General features: G+C 35.7%; 1 protein-coding gene across 1 annotated transcript in view; it reads left to right on the forward strand.

Annotated features, from left to right (window-relative positions):
* Nucleotides 1-1,576: 1,576 nt before the first annotated feature.
* The window catches only part of LOC127244086 (diacylglycerol kinase 3-like), a 30,454-nt gene continuing 12,552 nt past the window's right edge, over nucleotides 1,577-19,478 (forward strand). The window contains exons 1-7 of the mRNA XM_051264405.1: nucleotides 1,577-2,092; nucleotides 3,565-3,687; nucleotides 3,815-3,952; nucleotides 4,024-4,109; nucleotides 5,673-5,760; nucleotides 17,514-17,589; nucleotides 17,672-17,754. Coding sequence (XP_051120362.1) covers nucleotides 1,748-2,092; nucleotides 3,565-3,687; nucleotides 3,815-3,952; nucleotides 4,024-4,109; nucleotides 5,673-5,760; nucleotides 17,514-17,589; nucleotides 17,672-17,754 — 939 coding nt within the window. The 5' untranslated portion in view covers nucleotides 1,577-1,747. The remainder of the gene's footprint in view (nucleotides 2,093-3,564; nucleotides 3,688-3,814; nucleotides 3,953-4,023; nucleotides 4,110-5,672; nucleotides 5,761-17,513; nucleotides 17,590-17,671; nucleotides 17,755-19,478) is intronic.

Below are 19,478 nucleotides of genomic sequence, written 5' to 3' on the forward strand. Positions count from 1 at the left end.
ACTTGTTCAATGGGCCATCAATTTAATTTAGCTGGCAATATTTGTCAAAGCTTTTTTGTTTTTTTGTTTTTTTTTTCCCTAAATGAATTTTCGGCATACGTAGAAAAATCTCTTTTGAATTTTTCTTATTTTCACAAAAAACATGCTTACTTTTCAAACCTCATTCAATCGATTTTGAATGTTAACATCTGTATGTCTTTTCGTCATAATATTAGACCTACAATACAACAAAGAATTACTACTCCGTCCTTTCCATGAAATTACCCTCCGTCCCGTTTTTTTGTGGCACGTCATTTAAGAAATATTGTGTTAGATAGTTAATTAATTTAATTAATAGATGCAATAAAATATTATATTAAATAATTTTTATTTAATAAAATGTTAAATTAAAAATTCAAATATTTTTTATTTTAATTTTTAAATATTAAATATTTTATTTATTGATATTAATAATAATTGTATTTATTGTAAATCAATATATGCATTTAGATAAAATTTTTTTTAATAACTTAAATGTAATTTATATAATAAAAATTGTAATAAAAAAAATTATATAAACAATACATAAAATTTTTCGAATTTGGCTGTTGTTATACAAAAAACATACGTACGGTACAAAATTTTTGGTATGATATTGTACCGTATTTTGATATACCGAATTTGCGAATAAAAAATACTGAATTCGGTAAATAACATACATAGTCGTAAAAAAAATACCAAAAAAATTTCAAAATTTCGATACAATATGATTTTTTTTTTTTTTTATGATAACGTATACAATAAAATATTTTTAGTGTATAAAGATAATTTTAAAAAATTGGTATTTTTTATATATACCGATTATTTGATACAATATTGATATATTTTTTAATAAATTAAAAAAATTTAGTACGGTATGAATATATTTCGATATTTTCGGTATACTATCTCAAACTATCTCTAACTGAATTGTATACACGGTATTAGAATATAATATTTTAACTCAAATATCGAAATTAAAAATAAGTATAATTTTACTTTATAAATAAGTCCTATGTTTTATTATTTTTGAACAAAGAAAAAAAAATCAATATCAAATCTCATTTTTAATTAATTTTTCAAACATAGATTTCTAAATCAAACATCAAATTTTTATTATATATTATATTAAAATTTAATTTTAAAATTAAATGAATTTTTATTTATATAATATTAAATATTTATTATTTTTATCTTTTAAAGTTTTAGTCTAATTTTTAAATTTTTAATTAACAAATAATAAAATTAAAAATATTAATAAATTAATAAAATATAATTAATTTTTTTAATTAAAAGTATTAATTATTAAATATTACTATAGTAAAAAAATAAATTAATTTTATGAGACGGCTAAAAAGGAAAAAAATGAACGAATTTCGTCGGTGTCCGGAAAATAATAAATACTCCTATACATTAGCTATCCGCCATCGCCTATCTGTCACACCAACTGATTTAATGAATTTGACTTTAAAGTATAAAAAGTGGGACCGATGAAATAAATTGCTTTTAAAATTATTTATAGCAGCAGAACAGACTACTGTGAATAGAGCAAGTATTTATATATATAAGAGGAGACAATGAATAGACGCAAACCGATGCAAGTGAGGTGAGTCAAGCAGTTGTGCACGCGCCGCGCTGGGGCTGCCATTTTCGTGGGGTCTCTCAACGCATAAACCCCACAACCGCCACCGCTGTGAGATTTTTTCCGGCGAGGAACGGCGCCGTGCCAATGGACACTCCCGGAGTTCAGACCAGCAGCACCGCGTCGGGTCGGTCGTCTGTGGTCGGGTCGTTACGTGCGTTCACGCTGTCCGGCGTGCGTGTCGACAAGGAGGAACTGCGGAAGAAGATTATGTTTCCTGAGTATCTTAGGATGGCCATGCGAGAGGCGATTCGGGCCAAGGATGTCGGTGCGGCCGCCGTGGTCCAGTTGTACGAGAAGAGTCGCTACGGCGGAGCGGAGGCGGTGGAGTCTGCTGAGTGGCCAATAGTGGTGTTTATTAACTCCAAGAGCGGTGGGCGCCACGGAGCCAAGCTCAAGTCCCGACTGCAGGAACTAATGGGCGAAGAACAGGTAACTGAACGCATGTTTTGCTCAGAGGCTCATATATCGAACTTTACGCATTCGTGCTCCAAGTAAAATAGCAATTTTCTTCCTCAGAGTAAGATTGGTTGTTTACTGAAAATTGGTGAAGTGTGCGCTCATACTTCATAAGCTTAGCGCTGATTTTGCAAGATCAGAAATACAGAATCCCATACCATCGTAGCCTGCCTTTATCAATCTTCTCTGAGGGAGAGAAAATACCATAGGGTATAATAGTAGGTACCCATAAAGAAGAGTTCTGAAAGCATGTTTTGGACTTGTTACCGTCAGACATATTTAAACCTCGCAATTCAGGATTGAACGTTTTGACCTTTGTGAGAAAAGTCCGTTGGTTGGGTGGGCGAGAATGCAAGGATGGATGCAATTGACAATTTGAGATGAATGAATGAAATCTTTTTTGTTCTAGAACAAAAAGAAAAAGGGATTTATCCAACTGGTTCTAGATATACAGTTAGATTGGAATTTGATTTTTATATTTTTATTTATTTATATCTATTTTTTTAGGCATGAAGTGCCTAAAATATTCAGTGTTCTTTTGGAATTTGGTATCCGTGATTTACCATTTCGATTCTCTATAATATAGTATGCTATTTCCTTCCCAAGACATCACATCCATCGTACCAAAAACAAAATAAAAAAATCCAAAAGAACACATCAATGAATAGTTTCTGTTGTAGAATGTGCCATATTCATTTTCTCAAAGGTGATGAAAGTAATCGTTCTTGAGTTGGGGAGTGCTATTCTTGCCTATTCCTACATTTGGTAGTGGAAATTTGTATATTCCATTATTCCCTGCCTGCTGGATAACAAATACTTGAATATTTTTTAAACTTATAGTTTTTGTTCTGTCATATATTCTCTCATATATATCGGGTTTGATCAAGGGAAGGACTTGGTGAAAGCAGCTTACTAAATTGCATCCATTTTGGAGCCTCTATTTCTCTTCTTCTTTATTTATTTATTTTATTTTAATCAATCTCTGCCGTAATCATTAATGTAGTAGGCATCTAATTCTGCACTGCTCCTTTTTTTTTCTAGATAGAATTCTATGGATATGAATCCAAGGAATACCCCAAGAAGGTTTTATGCTTGATCTTGGTGATATAAATATTAGTGGTCCAGTCATGAAACTTTTCTCATTATTGTTGTTGCCATTGAATATGTCACTCAAGTAATCTCAAATGTTAAATAATGGACAATGTATTTCATATTATCAAGACAAGGTTGAATAATTGGTGTTATAATCATATTACAATTTGAGTCGGTCTTGCATAATAATTTCAAAGGATAAATATAGTAAACTAAAATAATTTTCATTCATTTTCAGATTTATGTTTCTCTCTATGTACATATGTTATGCAGTTGTACCATTACTTTTGTTTGCAGTAAATTGCAACTAACAATCAGTATAAATTTTGTTTTCCATTCTGAAATACTACCAGGTTTTTGACCTTTTAGTAGTGAAGCCTCATGAATTTGTTCAGTATGGATTAACTTGCCTGGAGAATTTTGCTAGTTTTGGGGACAACTGTGCAAAAATGACCCGTGAAAAGCTTAGGATTGTGGTACATCTCATACTGGATTTCTTTCTATTATACCAATTTCAACTATGTTCTTGAAAGAAATGCAATGATTGTGCTTGTACTTATGGTCTGGTGAAATGGACAATTTGAAGCATCTAGTCTTTGACAGGTGGCTGGAGGTGACGGTACTGTTGGTTGGGTCCTTGGTTGCCTTGAGGAGCTTAATAAGCAGGACAGACTGCCTATTCCACCCACTGGAATTATTCCACTTGGAACAGGAAATGACTTATCAAGGAGTTTTGGTTGGGTATACTTTCATCTTGATCAACTTCAAATTTCATCCTGTCCATTTGGTTGATTACATCCTGTTTTTTGCAGGGAGGCTCATTCCCTTTTAATTGGAAATCATCTGTTAAAAGAACTCTAGAAAAAATTGCCTGTGGATCTATTGCTCAGCTTGATAGGTGAGTGTACAGTGTTACCCTGAGTGTGCTTTCTTCTTATGCTTTTGTTGTTGTTGTTATCACCTTTACTTCAATAATTATTTCTGGAATTGATCAAAACAATATAAAATTTATATGTAGAGTTGTTATCCCAATTTTCTTTGAGAGAATTTGTTCCCACAATTGCTCTCAGAATAAGTATAGGACTGGATGTGGTAGGTTTCTTATGTTACTGAAAAAGGATTTACATAAATTTTGTGCTCTGTTTGCTACAGAAATTATCTTAATGTTAGTTTCTTTTGCATAATTGAACACGAGTGGTTAATTCTCTGAGTGCAGGACACTTTTATATTCCATCATCTTAATGAATTACTTACACTAAGAGTGTGTTCACTTGGGGTCTGTTTGGTTGTAGTTTGAAATTGATTTGAAATGACGTGTTGATTTGAGTTTTTGTTTAATTAGTATTTTGATGTAATGTTTTGTAAGAGGAAATAATATATTTTTATTGAAAGCTGTTGATTTGAATTTAAAATGGTAGAAGAACAAACCCTTGGCGTGTGTGTTTTCTTTAATTATGCATGATTCACAAAAAATATTACAAAAATACAATATATACACATCACAAAAAAAGTAAACAAAAAACACAATAAATCAATAAAAAACTCAAACTATCATTCTATATGCTCCTCTGTCCCAAACCAAAGAGGCCATTTGGGGTAGTAGATTAAAATATAATAATATTTTATTGGTTAATGAAAGTGTATAAAATGATTTTGATATTTTTCTTGCTTGCCCTTTATGTATAAATTAATTGTATATTTAATGGTATGTTTGAAATTTATGTGAAAGTTAAAAGATAATTTTGATATTAGTGTTTGATTACTTTTACCATAATAAAAAATAATACTTTTAAGTGGAACGAACGAAAATGGTAAGAAGGTATTTTCAGTTGGGTAAGAGAGTATTATTTTTATAATTCTCTATACCTCACAACAAAAATACCTAAAACTATAAACACTAAACAAACACAAAACACTATTCAAAATTGTCTGCTCTAAAAAAAATATCACATCAAATACTTATTTTTCAATATAATATTATATAAAAAATCTCTCTTTCTCTCTCTCTTTATTTTTTTTTTTTCAAATTCAAAACACTAAATTTAATAACATCACATTAGATATCTATTTTTTATTCATTTTTTTACTATTCCAAAATAATCCAAGCCTCCTAAACATTTCTGGAACATATGTAAGCACATCACTTTTCCAAATTTCTTAAAAACTTGGAGTGCAATTTGTGATTTGAAAGTACAATAAGGGTGCGTCATTTCATTTAATTTGTACATATTTACTTATGCTGATTTCTCATGTTGATTAAAGTTAAAAGTTTACCACAACTTGTCTGGAACTACACACACATTTAGTCTCCGCACTCCAAAAAATGATCAGAGAAACAAAAATAATCCATCATTGGTAGCATTATTATGTCTTTAGTCACTAATTGTATGTATCTTACCTTGTTTTCTTTGCGTAAAAAGTCCACTTGAATTGGCACTTATAGATATGGCTTTCAATGCAGTTGGCGTGTTCTAATATCCATGCCTGCTGGAGAGGAGTTGGAGGCTCCTTATTCTTTGAAGAAAACTGAAGAAAGGCCTCTAGATCAGGTTTGCCCCTCTAGTTACTATAAGTCTGTAATTAGTATCTATATTTGGATTATATTTGTGCTTTCCATTAATTAGTCTTTTACTCTTTCTGAACTGCTTTCTGTTAACAAATTCAAAACTAAAGACACATTCACTTTTCTGTATGGACCTACAAATAATTGCATATTCTGACTTTTACATAAGTTGTATTACACCATTGTGTTTGTTTGGGGGTCTGGACTTTGAATTTGAATTAATGAGGATTTTGAAGTAAAGATTTTTAAGTAGTGTTTGTTTGGGGGTTTGAATTTTGTAATAATTATATTAGAAAAAATTATTATTTTATTAAAAAAAGATATATTGATATGATAGTTTGAATTAAATACTAATATTTAAATATGTGAGTAATGATAGAGAGTGAAATTTGATTTGATTTATATGAATAAAATTAAATATTTATTTTTTGAAATATGGCTTTTTTCTTTTTCTTTTTTTTTTCCTGTTTGCAAAAATACGTGTTTTTTTGTGAGAAGACGACTGTATGCATCATTTACAATACAAACAAACAATTTCTGATTGGAGAACAGGTAGGGGGAGGAAATATGGGAATCTTTTTCTCTGCAACAATTTACTGCCCAACAATTTCTAACCGCAGGACAGGTAGGGGGAAGAAATAAAATTGTAGGGTAGGATAGAGATTTAGAATTCAAAATCCATAGCATTTCTACAGTTGATATTCACTAAAATTCGCAAAACGAACACAGCGAGGGTTCATTTGTTAGGAATAATATCTTAACCTGTAGCTTTTGGGGCTAGTATTATACGATTTCTGTAGATTCATTAACAATAATAATTTTTCACTTGAATATTATTATAGGACTACAGTTTATAGAAAATTAAAGGAAACTAATTAGCTAAATTACCGGAAGCTAATTATATATAAAATAGGAAGTTGACTAATTAAACGCCTATCAACTCCTAATTTACAGCTACACACTTTTGACAAAGTAAATACTACATTTTCTACACTCCCCTTCCCTCCCCCCTTCAAGTTGGCTCACATATATCAGACATGTCCAATTTGTTTACAAACAAACCCAATGATGGTTTATATATCCCCTAGTCAGGATATCTGATGTTTGGTCTTCAAATGCAACAAAGAGAATACAATAAAGTTTACAAAATGTCTATCCATCTCAGTGTGTGATGTGTGGTAATGCTGAACTGGATTTTGAGCCATACTAATTGTTGCTTTATTGTCGCAAAAGAGTTTTATAGGCAACTCAAGCTCTAATTTCAGGTCCTTAAAAAATCTCTTGATCAATAGAATTTCAATAATGCTGTTTGCCATTGCGCTTCGGCACTACTGCGGGCAATATAAACTGACTTACCGTGCTTACAACAAATTTTGTGTTAGGTCAGTGTGAGATACATAGATCAATCTTCTCACTAGCTGTTGATATTGTTGCACATCTAGTGGTTTACTTCTTTGTTTTTTGCTAGGATCTTGTTAGGAATAAAACAAGAATAACAGTGTGTTCCCTAATTATCCTTCCTCAAACGGATAATTCACCAATATTTTATTTCATCCATAATCCCCAAAAGTCCTAAGGTAGGAATTTAGATGCCCTACTAAGCAATTCCAAATTTAGAAATAGAATAAATGCCAATAAATTGAAATTAAAGACAATAAATTAAAATTAAACCCAATAAATTGGAATTTGAAATTTGAATTTCAAATAAACTTAACCCTACTAAGCAATTCCAAATTCAGAAATAGAATAAATGACAATAAATTGAAATTAAAGATAATAAATTAAAATCAAACCCAATAAATTAGAATTTGAAATTTGAATTTCAAATAAACATAACCCAAGGAAAGTGGGTTCATGTCCGTCTTCGTCGACGGTAAACTTGCAAGGACCGACCCCTTTGCACCACATCAATTCCATCCCCCTTGGAAATAACCTAGTCCTCAAGGTTGAAGGCTGGGAACTGTCTTTGGAAGTCCGGACGAGATATCCAAGTGGCCTCATCGAGGGATTGCCCATGCCACTTAACCAACAGCTGTTCAACCGTGACCCCATCCTCTTGAACTACTCACTGTGCTAACACCTCTTCGGGCTAAAACACTGGTCCTATGGGCAATTCCAAACTTGGCGGTAAATTCCCTTCCACCGGATGATCGCCCACGACATGTTTAAGTTGAGACACATGGAACGCCGGGTGAATGTGGCTAGACGCCGGTAGCGCCAAGCGATATGCAGTTGGTCCCATGCGCTTCTTCACCAAAAACGGACTATAAAACTTGGAGTGAGCTTATGGTGAGATTTTCCAGCCACCGAATATTGGCGATGTTGACGAACTTTCAAAAAAATCTTATCCCCCACTTGATAATCCACCTCCCGACGTCGCTGATTAGCAAATTTAGACATTCTCTCCAAGGACCCTCGCAATTGGCGCAACATCACATCTCTACTGCTCAAAGCATCGGCTACTGCGGAAACCCGACATTCACCTGGAAGAAACCGTTGAATCGTTGGAGGGACCTTACCATAGACAACCTTAAATGGAGTAATCCGAGCTGGAGTCTGGAAGGCTGTATTGTACCAATACTCCGCCCATGAAAGCCAGCATTGCCAATGTGTCGGTTGCTCACACACGAAACAACGCAAGTAAGTCTCTAAGACCCGGTTCAACACCTCCGTCTGGCCATCCGTTTCCGGATGATAAGAAATACTAGACTTAAATCTCGTCCCCGATAATGTAAACAACTCATTCCAGAAACTACTCAAAAATAGTGAATCCCGATCACTAACAATTGATCGAGGAATCCCATGTAACCGGACCATCTCTCTTGTGAACAATTCCGCCACCGAACGGGCTGTGATAGGTGGACGGATAGCTAAAAAAATGCCCATACTTAGACAATCGGTCCACTACTACCAAAATCGCAGTACACCCTTTCGATTTAGGTAAGGAAGTAATGAAGTCCATCGAAATATCATCTCATATCATTTCCGGAATAGGCAGCGGCTGAAGTAATCCCGCCGGCGACAATGCTTGATATTTTACTTTTTGACATACCAAACACTGAGCCACATGGCGTTGTATGCGGCCGAACATGCCCCGCCAATAAACATTCATAGCACGGCGTCGGTAGGTGTGAAATATACCTGCATGTCCCTCGACAGGCGAGTCATGGAATTTCTCCAACAATTGAGGAATCCACTTGGAGTCGAAAGCCAGCACCAAACGTTCTTTGTATAATAGCCGTCCCCCCCATTAACTCAAAACCCAGATGGCGCGTCGGATCCACTTTTAGTGCTTTTCGGATTTCTTGTAAATACAGGTCTTGCGTTTGTTCCTTGCATACATCCTCTAACCCCAACCATTGAGGCCCGCCGACGATGGTCAAGGATGTTTTCTTAGCCCTTCTCGAAAGAGCATCTTCCGCCGCATTAGATACTCCATTCTTGTATTCAATAACAAAATCATACCCAAGCAACTTCGCTACCCAAACTTGTTGCGATGAAGTCGCCATACGCTGGGTAAGCAGATGTTTCAAGCTTCGATGGTCCATCCGCACCACAAAATGTCGTCCGATCAACTAGGGCTGCCAATGCTCTACGGCCAAAGCTAACCCCATCATCTCACGCTCATAAGCCGATCTAGAGAGGGTACGATCTGTCAACGACTTACTATAATAAGCAATGGGTCGCCTCTTCTGCATGAGTATGGCCCCTACACTCACACTCGAAGCGTCACATTCCACGACGAATGGACGATCAAACCGAGGCATCGCCAGTACCGGAGCCTCAGTCAAGGCCTTCTTCAATTGCTCAAAGGCCTTTTCTGACGCAAAAGTCCATACAAAAATGACAAGATGCTTCTTTCTTCAAGAGGGTTGTGAGGGGCCGAGCAATAAGACCATACTCCCTCACAAACTTGTGATAATAACCGTTAAGACCTAAAAATCCCCGAACCTCTCGTACCGATCGAGGTCGCGGCCAGTTGACAACTGCGCTCATCTTTGTAGGATCCATCGCTACTCCGGCACTTGAGATGACATGCCCCAAATATTCGATTTAAAGGCAACCAAATGCACATTTTTTCTAGTTGGCTCGGAACTAATGCGTGGCTAAAATGCGAAGGACTACTCCCAACTGTGCGCGATGTTCTTCCCACGATCTACAAGATATCATCGAAGAAGACTAGCACGAACTTGCGTAAGTACGGCCTAAACAATTCGTTCATAGTTGATTGGAAGGTTGCCGGCGCATTTGTCAATCCAAATGGCATAAGAAGGAACTCATAATGTCCACTATGCGTCCGAAACACCTTTTTATGGACATCCGAGTCTGCTGCTCTGATTTGATGATATCCCGAGCGCAAGTCAATCTTCGAAAAAACTACCGCATCCGGCAGTTCATCCAACATTTCCTGAATTACGAGAATTGGGTTGTTAGGCACCGTAGACTTATTTAATTCGCGGTAGTCCACACAAAATCTCCAACTACCATCTTTCTTTTTTGACCAACAAAACCGGGCTCGAAAATAGACTTGAAAACGGTTGGTTGATCTCCGCACGCAAGATCTCCTCCACCAACCTCTCTATCTCATCCTTTTGGGCGTGCCCATAAGGATAAGGGCGGACCGATACTGGCTTCGCACCTGGGGCTAGCTCAATCCGGTGGTCCGTCACGCGGCTTAGAGGCAAACCCTTTGGTTCTTCGAACACCACCGCATGCTGTGAAAGCACCTCGTCTAATGCTTATGAATGTTCCTCAGTCAATTTTGCAGGCGCTCCCTCTAGGAGGACTGCCCAAAGTTCGGTTTCCGATGTCTTGACTAGTGTTTTCAGGCTTACCAAATTCCGACACAACGCCAGGTCCCCCCTTAGCTCCACTCGACCGTTAGTTCCCTTTAAGCTCATGGAAAGCTCCGCCCAATTATGGACAATATCTCCAAGTGTGGCGAGCCACGCAATACCCAAGATAACGTCCAAACCCTCTAAGGGAAATATGTAGCAATCTGCCACCGCCTCACACCCCGGCAGTCCGATGGCTAATTTTTACACACCCCTCCAGATTCCTTCCGGCAACCATCTCCCATTTGTACCCCGAATTTCCTGGTCGGTTCGGGATGTAGCACCAACCTGTCAACCAAGGAAGAACATATAAAGTTGTGGCTCGCTCCACTGATTTCCGTGCCCTGAATTATGCTCTGTAATCGCATCGTGCGAGGACTAAACACCCCCGTCATCGAATACACTAGCAAGTCCCCTAACTCTCCTTCTTGTTCTTCCTTACCCCCCTCAAGGCCTGTAACCTCATAATATTCGTGTTGTTGGATAGCTAACTCTTCGTTGTTTTCAGCAATTAATACCCGTATTTGCTTTAGGAGGCAATCATGGCCTGGGGAGAAAGGTTTTTTGCAACGAAAACACAATCTTTTTGCACGCAGTTCCTCCAATACTTTGGGTGGAAGTCGGGTGAATCGGGAACGCGCCATAGACTGTCCGGATGACCCCAAGCTCATGCCCACGGTCTGGCTCCCAGCCTTTAGGCCATTATCACTCACATTACTCATATGTCCAGAAATTGGACCACCGTTTGATGATCGAGAAAACCCTTATGAACGGTTTCCGAAAGTACCAACTGATTGTCTTCCTCACCTATCATTCTGCAAACTCAGGTTATCTTTGATGTCCCTCGACAACTCCATTGCAGTCTCCAAATTAGTGGGCCATAGTAGACGAAGCGAGCCCTGAATTGAACTCTTTAGGCCACTCGTAAAATACCCCAGATAGTGCACCTCCGACAATCCTAGAACCTGACTTGCCAACTGAACGAAGTGCGATATATACTCATCTACTGTTTTATGTTTCTTCACCTCTGACAATCGTTCAAAACGGTTACCCTTAAAATGCGTGTCGAACCGCGCCACTAGTGCATGTGTGAATTCTTCCCATGGTAGCCTCGGGCGACGTGCACGTAGCCACGTCACCCAATACAATTTCAGTCGTTCCATTGCGACTATCACCATTGCTACCTTTTGCTCCGATGATGTGCTATAAATCTTAAATTGCTATTCAGCCTTTGCCACCCAGCCGATTGGGTCATCTCTGTCAAATGACGACAACTGCACCGTCGTTCCACTGTGTGTCCCCCCTTCACCCCGTGCTCCTGTCGCCCATGCGGCTGTTGCCGCGTTACCACTCGGCTGCGGCATGCCCTTTTGCTGCGCTCGTCGCATCAGCCACCACCTCCGGCGCCTTCCCCCGCACTGGTGTTGCATTCACCGGCTGCATAGCCGTTCACGGAAGAGATAGTCCCGCCGTCAAGGCTGCCAAGGATGCCGCAATTTCGGCGAGTTCCGCTACTTGCGCTTCCAACTTCAGTACATGCACATCTAGTTTCACATCTTGCGCATCTATCTTTTCCTTGATTTTATTCTGATCTGACTCCAATTTGCTCAAGCGTTCTCCGTGTGACACAACCATCCTGACGGAAATGGATCCGGCAGCTTGGACCAATTTTTAGGAATAGAACAAGAACAACCGTGTGTTCCCCAATTATTCTTCCTCAAATGGATAATTCACCAATGCGCATCTAGCTTCACATCTTGCGCATCTATATTTTCCTTAATTTCATTCTAATCTGACTCCAATTTGCTCAGACGTTCTCCGTGTGACACAACCATCCTGACGGAAACGGATCCGGCAGGTCGGACCAATTGTTAGGAATAGAACAAGAACAACAGTGTGTTCCCCAATTATTTTTCTTCAAACGGATAATTCACCTATGCGCATCTAGCTTCATTTCTTGCGCATCTATCTTTTCTTTGATTTCATTCTGATCTGACTCCAATTTGCTCAGGCGTTCTCCATGTGACACAACCATCATGACGGAAACGGATCCGGCAGGTCGGACCAATTGTTAGGAATAAAACAAGAACAACAATTTGTTCCCCAATTATTCTTTCCTCAAATGGATAATTCACCAATATTTTCTTTCATCCATAATCCCCAAAAGTCCTAAGGTAGGAATTTAGATACCCTACTAAGCAATTCCAAATTCAGAAATAGAATAAATGACAATAAATTGAAATTAAAGACAATAAATTAAAATTAAAGCCAATAAATTAAAATTTGAAATTTGAATATCAAATAAGCTTAATCCACGGAAGGTGGGTTCATGCCCGTCTCCGTCGATGGTAAACTTGCAAGGCCGACCCCCTTGCACCACATCAAATTTGTAGGAGGGATGACATGCACTTATTCCAGTGTCCTGTTATAGATCTTTTATATAGTCTTGTGGCACAATAAAATCCTTGTTTTGATCGAGCAATTGTCATAGATAAAAAAACATACTTCATTTCATTAATAATCTTTATTTTCAGCTTCTTAAGAGAGTTGAATCTTATCATTTCACTTTATTCATGATCTTCACATCTGAGAAGAATATCATCTACATACACTATCAAAATAGTGATCTTACCATTTTTGGAGAATCAATTGAATAGCATTTGATCAAATTGGGCTTGTGTGTATAGCCTTGACCTTCACAACATGACTAAGGGGGTTGTATTCAATGTAGACTCTGAAGGATTTTGTTGGACTTTCAAAATCTAGGTGCATTCAATGAAGATTTTTAAAAGTCTTTTAAAATGTGAAGGTATTCATTACAGACTTTTAAAAGTCTTTTAAAGTCTCGAGGTATTTAACAATCCATAGACTTTTAATGGAAAATTGTGAAAATTTTGTATAGGATAAAATCTCTCCTGTTGAGATGGATTCTTAAAATTATTATTATTATTATTATTATTATTATTATTATTGTTGTTGTTGTTGTTGTTGTTTGTTGTCGTATATGTGATAAATAATATGATAATATTTATTAATATTATTATAATTTTTAATAAAAATAATAATTTAAAACTAAAATATTTTATCAAATTATTATGATTTTTTTAAATATATATTTTTATATTATAAATATAATTTAAAAAAATATTATTATCATAATAAATATGTATTACTGTCATTTTTTCTTTTCAATTATCAAATATAATATATTGTCAATCCGGCTTAATTCTCATTTTTCAATTATCGAATACACAATATTATCATTCAGATGACGGTGTTATAGATATTTAAATATATATATTTTGTTGAAACGTTAATTTATATTTATTTATTTATTTATTTTAATATTTTTTCAAAATTCGTAAATTATAGTAGTATTTTTTATATACGTATTTATTTTTTATGTAAAAAAAGTTATATAAATAATAATAATTATAATAACTAATAAAGAAATATAAAACTGATTTGATATGTTGAATAATAATATAATACTAACTTATAAAATTAAGAACAATAATCTACAATATAGTAGTGTTACAGATGTTACAATACTTCTTACATTATTAATAATTATATGTTATTTATTGATATTGAATTTTATTTTATAAAACTATAATTATATATAATAATTTAATTATAAATATATTATATTTATAAATTATGTGTTTGATATAAATTTATATAATTAATATATCCATAAAAAGATTATTTTACAATCCTACAAAATCTATATAAATCCACAAAGAATTCAATCAAATCAGTAGAAATCCATCTAAATCAATTACTAAAATTAATCAAATTCAGTGTAGACTCTGTAGATTTTCTAAATCTACATAAATCCATAAACTTTTTAAAATAAAAAAAAATCCATTAAAATCCCAATTGAATACACCCTCTAAATCTTTCAAACTTGGCTTTTGGGAAATTGCTTAAATTTTTAAAGGGTAAACTTTTTTTTAGTCTCATATCTGACCCATTTAATCATGTTATGACCTTAAATAAACCATGTTTGAAAATTGTCTTGCAAGTAAAATTTTTTCAATAAAATAGTCCTCCGGTACCGAAACCGCCACGTTGCTCCGCTGTTGTTAATGAGGCACTGACGCGGCTGATATATCATCACCACGTCAATGACACTTCCATTAGACATTTTGTAACATAAAAAAGTTAAAAAATTTCCACGTGTCGCTGACGTGACATTTATGTGGCCATGACATGTCAGCCACTTTAGCGCCACATTAGCATGGTGGGCCAGCGTGGCGAGTCCGGCACCGGAGGACCATTTAAATTCTTTTATTTATAGGACTATTTCAAATATGGTCTATTTAAAGTCTTAAAATAATAAAAATTGGTCAGATACGTGACTAAAAAAACAATTTACTAATTTTTAAATAGTTTTTCCAAATGGCATACTTTGGAACCCAACTTATCTTTGAATCCTGGCGGATGTAGGAAATAGACTTCTAGTTTCCCATTCAAGAAAGCATTTACATATAGGGATGACAATGAGAGCGGATTTTTTCCTAGACCCATCTCGGCTCCAGTGTTAATAAGGCAGGTTTCGGTCCAAAATTTTATGTTTGGGGTGGATTATGGGCTAGATTAAAAACCCATCCCGAACTTTCTTAAATCAATAATTAAAAAAATTAATATAGAATTATAATTATCTATATTGTCTACATTTCTAATTTTGTACTAATACAATTTCCATTGATTCTTATTTGTTAATTTTTACAATTTCAACCATATTGTACCTTCCATTAATTTTTTATTTGTTCACAATTTCAACCATATTGTATCTTCGAACTTTCCTTGCAATTGAAAACATATCACTAGTCATATGATTGTTGTTTTTGAAGTTTAAAGTATTTGATATTCATTACTTAAGTTTCTTTTATTATTATATTATATGACCTATAAAGAATATATGTACATATATATACATATTTTTTTTTTTTGAAACAAGACATATGTTTGAGGTTGGCCTTCAACTTGGTGGGTTCAAGGCGGGGTGGGTTATGGGACGGGACTAATATGGAGTGGGTGGGTTTTGGGGCTTACAAAACCCCCATGAACTTGCCACACTGTCACCACTATTTACATCATATTGTTACAACAACCAATCCAAGATAGCTTCCATCGAAAGTAGGATCTGAACTGTGTTTAATTTGTCACCAGACGCAAGGTCTTTGTATAGTCCATACCATAGGTTTGAGCATATCCCTTGTATCATCAAGATATTTGTCACTATCAAACTTTAGAATACATCCCCGTTTTGCAGCGAAAACATAGCTAGACATGAGATATTTAACTTAAGAGGGCTTTGCTTTCTAAGGCCTATCTACATTTTTCTTGTCTCCATCCTCACCACATGTTTTTGGATGTTTTTGCTTTGTGCATAATCATTCTCCTATCCTCAACAAGTTGTCCCATCGGGTTGTCAAAAACGTTTTCCTTGGTTATTTGCACACGCAAAAAGGGTATAGGTGCTATGATCCTGCTACTAGATGTCTACACACATCTACTGATAGTTACCTTCTTTGTAGATTAACTAGTGATCTTGATGTCTCCTCTAGTCTCTTTAGTCCATTTCCGCTCACGGGGGCGTGTTATAATATCTGTATTAAATGCCAAGACTATATTCTATTATGAATTAGAATATTTACAACTTAAAAGAAAATATTTGATTGATTGTACCTAGACTATGTTCTTTATTCATTAGTCACTTAGATCTGCTTATAGTGGTAATATATATTGTAATATATCCATTGTAAAGGTAGATAGAAATATAAGCCGTTCGTTCCTTCATCTCTTTGATAATATTTAACTTTATCTCTACTCAATATATAAAGGGTAGCCTTTTTTGTTAATAGACTTCATCACATATATATTCACTCTGTTGTTGTAGTCCTCAATTTGCAACACAAGAACAAACAGGCTAGATCCAATACCCCCATTTTTTTCGAAATAATTTAAGAGGTTTAGTAAAGATACTCATGCCAAGATGTATTTTCTTTGTTGGGATCCTAGTAGTAACAATGTCGTAGTTAAGCGTATTTACAATAAAGTAAGTTTTAAAATGAGTGTCTATTGGGAGGTTTTTCAGAATGTGCTAAAAAAGACCAGTGGCTGTGTTGATTTGTGATACCAATTTACGATTATATTACACCCAGCTACCATAGAGGGGTTGTGGATATTACAGTAATAAAGTTGATCCACGATCATTTTGCTGTCTTTTGATGTACCAATCAACCACCTAGCTGGGTGAAGTTCTCGGACACAATGAGGATGTTGCTTTCTTATGAGGGGAGAAAACACTACTTCACAAAATTTGAGAAGGACTCGAGGATCACTCACACTACTAGTACCAACAATGTGTACTTTTCTTTCTAGGAGCCCAATAGTTACAACTTCAAAGTTGAGCATGTTTGTCTAGTAATAGTTCTTGGATGGACGGTCTCTATATAAGTGTAGGAATGCTATGATATGACATTAGACAACTCTCTTGTGACTAAATCTTTGGTTGTAGTCACATCTGTGCTATAACTTCTGCAGTGATACTTTGACAGGATGTAAGGGGAAATGCTCCATTTACTCTAATCACCTTTAACCAAAATCACGATGAATGAGTGCTATCACTGACCTATTCAACACAAAAATCAAAGTTTACCCGAACCCTGAAATTTATATCTTAAGGTTTATAAACAGACTCTAATTTGATTATTAATATACAACTTAGAATATCTCATAAATTCTCCCAAAATGTAACAATGATCAACAAAGAGAGCCACACGCTTCACTGCTTCTATACTTTGTAATATGCTTAACATATACATTTAGATTAATACATCACTGAGCTTTTACAGTCTTTTGTCTTCTACTGTACTTCCCTGTGATGTTGCAGGAACATGAAGTTGAAGGGGAGTTTCCTGAGAAAGTTGCTTGCTATCAAGGAGTATTCTATAATTATTTCAGCATAGGTTTGCATGTAATTTTCAAGCCTTTTTCTCTTAAAGATATATATATGTTTTGGTTGAAGATGTATTATATATGTGGATGAAGGAATGGATGCCCGAGTTGCATATGGTTTCCACCATTTACGCAATGAAAAACCATACCTTGCCCAGGGTCCCATCTCAAACAAGGTAATTTGTTTTCATAAAATTTATTATCTTATTTCTGACATACTCTATACCTACTTAGAGATAATTGTGGAAGTGATGCTTTACTCCAAAAATTATGAAACTTACATGCATAAACTTCTCTAACCCAAAAATCTTGTATAAATAAATATATAATATATTAAATTGAAGGCTTATGGAATCTTCCGAAATAGAGTAAAAATAAGACAGTTTTGTACCAGGGTATCTGTACAATACAAAATAACGTTCTTGATCTAAAAGGCTGAGTTGAAATGAAAACCTGCTTCAATTACAATAATCTATAGCCTAAGTAGAGACGGAGCCAAGCTCTTATGAATGAATCCGAAACAATGGCATCAAGCTTGATTTAAGGTGCAAGGAGCAATAGGGTATGATCAAAATTTCTAGAAGGGAATCGTTAGCAAGGAAATATGAGGTAAAAGTCGTTTAGTGCAAAACCGAAGGATCTATAATAGAACGGGTTCTCTATCTTTCCTTCCCTTGCTAACATTTCCTTCACGAAATTTCCATCAAACCTATCTCTCTTTGCGCCTTTTATCAAGCTTGTCACCATTGTTTCAGATCAGTCGTTATTTTCAGAAGAAATGTATTGTCTTGATCTAGTGTAAACTTAAAAGAATATGGCCATGATGCAGTTGGTGTCCACATATCCTTTATTTTACAGGTGCATTAAACATATCAAAATTAAGAAAACTTTGAAAAGTCTAGGATTCCATTTGGGGCGACTAACAGCTTATTTGATTTTTTTATAACTTAAAAGGTTAATCGAAAAGAAAATCGACGGAAATAGAGAACCATAGGGGAAAACCAATTCGCTCTGTAACCAAAATTAAAATAATAACTGCCTACCCCAAGACTCATAATTTAAGAACTAAATAGGAAATAAAATTATAAGAGGAATAATAAGAAATAAAATAATCATTAATGATGAATTCTTCAATCCTGTGCCACGATCAGTCTTAGGTGAGTGCGGTCTTTCTTCCCCCTTCTAGTGTAAACCTTAATATTATGTGGCTCCATAACAACTTCACCCCCTTTGAAAATCGCCTTGTAATTAGATTCATTAATCCAAGTTGAATTTCGCCCGTTAGTTCGCGCAAAGTATCAAAAACTGAGAAACGAGTTTTTCATTGCGCCCTTTAATGTGACGGTCTAAAAGTGCCTCGGGCTCAAACAGGGGTACCTCATGGAGCTCCAAGGGCTCTGGTAATTGAGCTTCCACCGGGTGATCACCAATGACACGACATGAGGCAGGGTAAAGCTGACAATCTCTAGGGAGCTCTAGTCAGTATGCGGTGCCCCCGATCTTCTGAAGAACTCGGGATGGCCTAAAGTACCGTGCGGACAACTTGGAAAATTTCGATTGCTGAGCCGAATTATGCCAATAGGGTCGAAGCTCGAGGAAAACTAGATCCCCTGCCATGAACTCAACTTCTCAATGGTGTCGGTTTACCGCCGCGGTTGTATGTTGCTGAGCATTGTCCATGTTGTAATTGAGAATACCAATATTCTGCCTAAGGTAAGCAAAACGCCTATTTACGGGGCTGCTCGAAGGAGAAACAACTTAAGTAGGTTTCCAATACTTTATTCATTACCTCGGTTTGGCCGTTGGATTCGGAATGATAGGCTGAACTGTACTGCAATTTTGTTCCCTGTAGTCGGAATAGCTTTTGCCAAAAGCTGCTCATGAAGATTGGTCCGCAATC

This window comes from Andrographis paniculata, unplaced genomic scaffold (assembly GCF_009805555.1).
Source record: "Andrographis paniculata isolate CXL003 unplaced genomic scaffold, ASM980555v1 Contig9END, whole genome shotgun sequence".
Lineage (NCBI taxonomy): Eukaryota > Viridiplantae > Streptophyta > Magnoliopsida > Lamiales > Acanthaceae > Andrographis > Andrographis paniculata.